The 8,013-nt window shown below is 42.3% G+C and overlaps 1 protein-coding gene across 1 annotated transcript in view; it reads right to left on the minus strand.

Moving 5' to 3' along the window:
* BTAF1 (B-TFIID TATA-box binding protein associated factor 1) overlaps nucleotides 1-8,013 on the minus strand; it is a gene marked incomplete at its 5' end in the record, with an annotated part of 102,065 nt that overhangs the window by 92,700 nt on the left and 1,352 nt on the right. Inside the window, 2 exons of the mRNA XM_019502120.1 lie at nucleotides 4,912-5,058; nucleotides 6,097-6,211. Coding sequence (XP_019357665.1) covers nucleotides 4,912-5,058; nucleotides 6,097-6,211 — 262 coding nt within the window. The remainder of the gene's footprint in view (nucleotides 1-4,911; nucleotides 5,059-6,096; nucleotides 6,212-8,013) is intronic.

The following is an 8,013-nucleotide window of genomic DNA, read 5'->3' on the forward strand; positions in this document are numbered from 1 at the left end:
AAAAAAAAAAAAAAAAAAAAAAAAAAAAAAAAAAAAACTTACAAAGCTTAATATTTGAAATGCTTAGCACCTAAGTTGCGTTATGATTAGGCACTCCAAATCCATATAAAAATGAAAAAGAATTTTGAAGCTTGAACCAAGTAGGCCTCCAAAACAAGTGTGGAAATCTAACAGGTAAACTGCCCATGCTACATTTTATCTTCTAGATTTGTACTATGAAAGCCACTCTGAAGCAAGGTCAACCCTTAATTTTTATCCCTATTATTTTGACTGCTGTGCTTCCAGGGGGACAGATGAGCAAGTGAAACAGAAGCATCTGCAACTTCATTATCCAACTGTGAGATAAACACATCCTTTAAACTAACCAATTTAGAATTGTGGGGGTAGTTGATATTACCAGGAAGTTTGGGAAAACCAAGATGGAAGGATTTAAAATCAGGTACCTCTACCTATAATTCTGTAAATGCATAAAAGAGTTACATGCCATAAAACAACATCAACACAGGGAGAATTCAGGAACTCCACTACATAGAACACTACTTCCATTTTATTGTCACTGGGCCCCATCATGGATCTACCCCCATGCAGGTGGCAGCCAAGAGGTAGGATTTTGTAGGCTGTATGTTTGACACCCCTGGTTTAGAGGAAGTATGACTTCTACACAAACTATAATCAAAGGTGGGGCCTGAATTTCAAGACTCTAGATAATTTTAGTGCTCAGATTTACTATGGCTGCACACTTTAGCAAGTATGTATACACAAACAGCTGTTTATGCATACAACATAATTATACATATGAACATCTGATCATTATTTTGTGCTCAACTCTGCATATTAACTGAAGAGATGTATACCTGCAGTTTCAAAGCTCAGACTTGTACATCTTTACTCAAATTATTAGCAAACCGATTCATAAGGTATTTTGTTTACTAAAATAATTAAATGAAATTGTAAACTCAGTGTTCTCTTTATTCAGGATACCAAATTGTAAGAACTGCCAACTACTTCCTGGAAGTAATCTGAAACGCAATACAAGTGACTTTCATGAGAAAATTAAAAGCTTAGAAAAGGTAATGGGTATTTATTTTGTTACACGTTTGACTTTTGTTGTTAATGTTACTAGGACCAACAGCATGTGCGACAGCCACAGCAGTCTAGAACAACTTAAATTCAGATGATATCTATATTAAAAACTCTTTTAGGTATTGAGAAATAAGCATAGCACATGCTTTTTCTCCCTTGTATATGACTTTGTTCAAAGAAATAACCTCCCTAATCTATATAGATTGTCCGATTGAATTGGTCAGTAGCCTGTTGCTAAAGTTTACAAAGTTCCATCTAAGTGCTCCTTACCTCTGCTCAAATGGCACATTCAGTATTTACCAATTAAAAAGGCACAATGGGATCTGCTTTATGATTCCAATAGTTACACTTCCTGCCATGCCACACGTGTGGTGCAAGAGACATTTTTGTTGGACTGGGAATAAGATCTCAAAAATTGCACCCCACTGCCAGTGAAGGGCAGAGCCTGGGATCATGATCCCATGCTCCCACTTAACCAGCCAGTAGCAGGTTGACTGCCTAGAGCACCTATGGCTCAGAGCACCAGTCAGCTCATAGATACACCCTTGTGGCTGGGAGCAGCAGAGTCCTGAAGGGCTATGGAGTGTTCCTGCAGCTGGAAGCACCAATCAATTGCCAGGCACAGAAGCGCAAGAGAGCTCTTCAAGGCTCTTGTGTTCCTGTGGTGGGGAGGGCCGATCAGCTGATCAGCACTGGCCACAAAAATTGATTTGTACAACAACTTTGACTTGTGTTATAACTATGTAGTCACACACTTTGTGTAATAACTTTGTGGCTTATTCCCCATTTTACTGCACAATTGCATGAACATGTGGCAGAGTTAATCACATCTTAAGTAGTAACTAAATGATTAATCACATCTTAAGTGTAAGGTCTGCCAGGGGCCAGAGAACCAAAACTTTGTTGTTAGGAGGTCTAAAGTTAAACACCTTAGTCTGACAGTTTTTACGCTTCTTCATGTTAGCAAATACGTATAGAAGTCCATTACATCTTATGGATCTAGTACCTACTCCCTGCATCTTATTTTCTAGTACCTACACAAAATAGTAAAAAGCATAGAAGGTGACGTGGTAACTAAAGCTAATCACATTAATAAGATGTGATAACTGAAGTTCAATTAGTATCACTTGATACCACAAGCTAAACCAGGGGTGCAACACCATAGCTCATGGGCCAGATCTAGCCCCTAGTATTGTGTTACCTGGACTGCAGGACTCCCATGGGTCTGTGGCCCTGCATGCTAGGATTGGGCCCAGCATCACCCCTTGTGCTCAATCCTGGTACACAGGGCCACAAATAATGCAGGGATCCAATCCTGTTTCCCAATCTTGGTGGGTGAAGGCAGCGCAGGGCTTCCAGAGTTCAATCTGGTCCACAGACTACCCAATGCCTTTCATTTGGCCTGCAGGGCCAAAAGGTAGAGCAGCTCAGAAAACTGAACTAAGCAATTTCATTTTTCCCCATAACTCCCCTCCATGAAAGTGCAGAGGTTCATAAATCTACCTCCTACTGATCAGTCTCCTCTCTCCAAACTGATGTCTGTTCATTCGATACCTTTATACAGATATATAGTCAGATCCACCCACATCTCCTCCAGTGCTTCCTCCCTCCCACAAATGCTGAACACTGCTTCATGATCTCTCAGCCAAGCCAAAACCCTGGGGTAAAAATATTTGATTCGGGCATCTCCACAGAGCCAAATATTCAGGTAAGATCTGGTATTTTCTCTATCCAACCAGTTCATATTTTTATAAGCCCTTACACACCACTTTGCCTCTCTACTATTCAGCACCGTTTCTTCTGGCACCGATTGCTGCAACTTTACTCCCTTCAAGTTCAGGCACAACGCTACTGCTTTGACAATATCTCCCTTCCCACTCCCGCCATTTGGTCACACACCCACCCACACTAAGACACTTTACTGAGAGCCTATACAATTCAATCCTTCCCTACCTTGCTGGTGTAGTAATATCACAAGGCTGTCTATTAGGGGTGTGCAAAAACAGGCTGTATTCAATTCAAATTCAGCCCAAATCCAAATTTGAAGACTCGGTGCCTATTCAGATAGTCAGCCATAGACCCAGCTTTAAAACGTTTTTTCAATGTCCCTTGAAGTACCAGGCACGGCTTGAAGTACCATGTGTTTGGGGGTGAATCCAGAAGTGGACTGGATTCACCACTGAGCATGTGGGGGCCCCCCCTACACCCCCAGCCATTGGCTGCAGGGGAACTCTGGGTGCCCCCCAGAGCCCCCCCCATGGACCAGAAGTTCTTCTGGTCCACTTCCGGGTCTGCTGCCGAGCACGCTGGGACCCTGCTGTGCTTCTGTGGGATGCTCCATCCACCCCACCATCTCAGCATTCACAAGCTGCCTGGCACCTTGCAGTATGCAAAAAAACAAAAACAACCCATTTAAAGCTGTGCCTATGGCCAAATCACTGAATCTTTTGATCTGGAGGGTTCCTATTAGATTCAGACAGATTAAAGGGTCTCCCAATTAGATTTGGATTTGGAGATTTGGCCAACAACTCAGGCTGAATCTCCGCCAAATCAAATCAGCGACTAAAGCTTCACACAGCCCTATCTATCTGATACACAGGCCACTTTTGGCCCACAAGGGCTTAAACTTGTGGTTCCCTCTGGACTCCCAACCAGCTGCCACTGCCCTTCTTGCCCCAGCTCCCCCTCCATCCTCCAGCTTCTACTAAAATCCACCACCTGCCCCAGGGGGTGGGATGGTGCAGCATGGGGTGGCACAGCACAGCCCACAGTACTGGGGGAGCTGGAGGCCCAAGGCATCCATGCCATAAGGTGCAGTGGGGGAGCCCTACAGCTGGGCAAAGAAAAAGATGAGGCAGTTGCCACACAGTACAATATGTGGTAGGCAGTACAAGGGATGCCTGCCCACGCATGGGGTGGAATGGAGCAGGTGAAGGGAGCACCCACACACATGGCATGCAGCCTGAAGGGGAAGTGGCCACCATGGCATGTGATCCTCGGCTACTTAGAAGATCCATGGTGCACCCACATCTTAAGTCCTGGTATCAACATTTCAAAAAGGCTTCAATAGAATTAGAGAAGGTAACAGAGAAAGGCAACCAAAAAATGATCAGGGGTATGTGGCAGCTGCTGTACCACAAGAGACTAAAAAGGTTAAGATTCTTCAGTTTGGAAAGGAGAAGGGTAAGGCAGGGGATGTGATGGAGGTCTATAAAATCATGAAGAATGTGGACAAAGCAAACAGGAAGCTGTTATTCATCATGTCCTAGAATACTAGAACTAAGGGGATTTTTGTAGTGGCATGATAATGATCTGCATTTTGTTTTCAATTCCATTCCTAATGATGCCCAACATTTCATTTGCTTTTTGTTTGTTTGCTGCTGCTGCACACTGATCTTATGTTTTTAGAAAACTATCCATCTATAATCATTCCAATGTCTCTTTCCCTTATCATAAACAGCTAGTTCAGAGCCCAGCATTGTGTACACATATTTGAAGTTAATTTTTCCCCCAGTGCAATACCTTTCCTTACTGAGACTGAAGTTTATCTGCCTTTTTTTGCCCACTCAGCTTGAGCAGCAGGAAGAGTCTGCTGCTCCTCTCCATCAGTCTGGGATTTGTCTACACAGAATAATTTAGTACCATCTGCAAACCTGGATATTTCACTGTGCACCCCCACTTCCAGGTTACTGATAAAAAATGTTTAACAAGACTGAGCCCAGCACAGATATCTGTGGAACCTCACATTTGGCCTCAACACTGCTCAAGTTGCACATGTTGGTACATTTTATCATCTACAGACAAACAGATCAAATAGAAAAAATATACCTGCTTTATCATCCTGGACCTCAAACTCTGCACCAGCAGATCCAAGAAGAGATGCTCCATGTTTTAACAGCCGGCAGATATCAAATCCATCAAAACGTAACCGATCAGTTGCAGATGAATCTTCCATAGGACTTTCTGACCCAGGTTCTAAATAAAAGGTTAAAAATAAAATCAAAGAAAAAAGGTCAATAACCATTTCCTTGTCATGCCAAAATTGGAGCAGAGGTAGGGAGGAAAAGAAAAATCTCTCTTAAACAAGTTAAGATGCAGTACTTCAATGAGTAGTTTCATTTCATGTGGAAAGAACAAAAAAACAAACAAAAACAATCACAGCAAATCAAAGCCAATGAACAGAAGACGACTAACTTTTAGACCTCGGAAAGCAGTTTGTTAATGTGCCATCTTTGTACACACACAAAATGATTTGCAGACTTATAAAGCCTGTGAGCTAATTAAGAGTTATGCGTATCCTACGAGCACTACACAAGTATGACCTATTCAAGTTCTGAAAGTTATACCTGTAACTTGCATCAGAATATGCTCTCTTAGAAACTGTGAACAAACACTTTGTATACAGATTACAGTTCAAAAAAAACCCAAACTTTTGCTCTTGTAAAGTGAAAAGAGTTGACTTAAGTAAACTGACCCACAGAAAAAAAAAAGAAATTCAAAATACAGATTTGGGGTGAGTAGCTTATTAAGAGAGGTATGCAGTAGGCCACTAGATACTGATAGGACCAACTTATTTCACTTACTGAAATTAGACAGAAAACAACCTACAGATGTAGCAGTTTTGGACACAGAGCATCTGTGAAAGTATAAGAAATATTCCACAAACAAAGCAGTACTTTTCTATTATGCCACTTTGCCTTTTAGTAAGTCAGCAGCACAGAAAAGTTTAAAGCAGCTGAAAAAAAACCAAAACACTAAATATTCCTTGATGGAAACAGGTTACCATCCCCCCCAATCATAGAAGGGATACACGATGAGAGCTGCTCTGAAGGAACAAAGGCAAACAAGCTTCAGATTAATAAAGTTGAGAAGAAAATTTATCTATCCACAACCTGTAAATTGTGATTGTAGAGCAGGCTGGAAAAGACTATCTGGCAAGTTTTACACCACAGTAATCATACATTAGTTATTACCAATTTTACATGATGTGTTTAAAAAAAAAAAAAAAGTCACCTGGCTTGGGTCTTGGAGTTGGATTCCACTCAGGTACATTTTTCACTATGGCTTCAACAGCCTGGCCTGCTGCAATGCGAGTATCCCAATTTGTACTTCTTAAGTATACCAACACCTTTAAACACATACAAAAAAAAAAACAGGAAACAAGTTAGTTTTAAATATTTTCTTGTACTGGGCAACCATCAACTGTTAATTGTTGTAGAAGGCCCCTGAAAGATGTTCAATTTAAGATGCGATAGGATCCAATTCTCGACCCCAACAATCGTTTGTGGCAGGATAGAGTTTTGGGAATGAGGATTAGATCCCAAATCATGGCTTACTTGCTGGTGCAGGGGGAGCCTGGACCAGCTGACTGTTGGCTGTGCTTGGGACAAAATTTGGTTCTTGGCACCAACTGGAACAGCCCCATGCCAGATTCCCTGTGCACCAGGATCTATTAAAAGCCCTGGGTGCTTTGACAGGTCCTGACTACATGTTTATTTTAAAGGCATGATACAAACAAGTCAAAAGATGTTCTACATTATATGTAAAATAATATCATGGCTCATTTACTGCATTATTACATCTTCAGTTGAGTTGCACATGTGGCTGATTATTATTTAAAAGTGCACATTTTAAATACAACATCTATTGGGGGCCTAAGATAAAGGTAAGTTAAATCTGTTGGTCAGAAGACTGCATTTAAACACAGGAAACAAAAAAACCCAAAAAACAGAAAACCCAAAATACAGACTGCTGCTGTTTAAGCAACCCCCGCCCCCAAAACAAAACAAAAAACCCAACACACACACACACACACACCCCCATCATGCTCAAGCAAAACTAGGTACCAAACAAACAAATGCATAGTAAAAAGTACATGACAAATCAAGTACCAGTCAAATTCAATTTGCTTTTTAAAATCTAGACTATTTCCTCAGAATACTGAGGCTCAATACTATTTTTTGCTTTTTAAAAAGAAACTGAGACTAACATTTACAAGAGGTATCAAACTGACAGGTCTGGAAACTTTACAGTAATCTACCAGTATATGTCAACTCTGAAGGACCATATTTTTAGGTGAAAGTGGTTAACACTCACTGTGATAAAAGTATCAGTTTTGTAGACTTGTGCCCCTCCTTCCTACCTCATGAGAGAACAAACTAAAACAGCAATTGTCATCAGTTGTCAAACAAGTATGTTTTCAGTATTTTCACTGGACTCAACTAGATTTAAAAGCCTGGAAATAACAAAAAAATCTGTCTCTCTTTTCCAGTCCTTTGAAACCGTTTCATAGTTTGCAGGGTCGGAAGGGACCTGAGCAGATCATCAAGTCCAACCCCCTGCCATCGCAGGAAAGAATACTGGGGTCAAACAACCCCAGCAAGGTGTACATCTAGCCTCCTCTTCAAGACCCCAGGGTAGGAGCCAGCACCACTTCTCTTGGAAGTTGGTTCCAGATCCTAGCCGCCCTGACTGTGAAGTGCTGCCTCCTGATGTCCAGTCTGAATCTACCCTCTGCCAGCTTGTGACCATTACTCCTAGTCACTCCTGGGAGTGTTCGGGGGAAACAGGGACTCCCCCAGTGCCTGCTGGTCCCGTTTGACTAGTTTGTAACAGGCCACTAGACCCCCCCTCAGCCTTCTCTTGTGGAGGCTGAACAGGTTCAGGTCCCTTACCCTCTCCTCGTAGGGCCTGCCCTGCTGCCCCCCAATCATGTGAGTGGCCCTCCTCTGGACCCACTCCATGTTGTCCACATCCCTCCTGAAGTGCGGCATCCAGAACTGGACACAGTACTCCAACTGCAGCCTGACCAGTGTCGGATAGAGGGGGAGGATCACCTCCTTGGATCTGCTTGAGATGCATCTGTGGATGCATGACAAGGTATGGTTGGCCTTCCTGACCGCTTCCCCACACTGTTGGGGCATGTTCAAC

Source organism: Gavialis gangeticus, unplaced genomic scaffold (assembly GCF_001723915.1).
Source record: "Gavialis gangeticus isolate Ggan-Ray unplaced genomic scaffold, GavGan_comp1, whole genome shotgun sequence".
In the NCBI taxonomy this organism is placed as follows: Eukaryota; Metazoa; Chordata; order Crocodylia; family Gavialidae; genus Gavialis; species Gavialis gangeticus.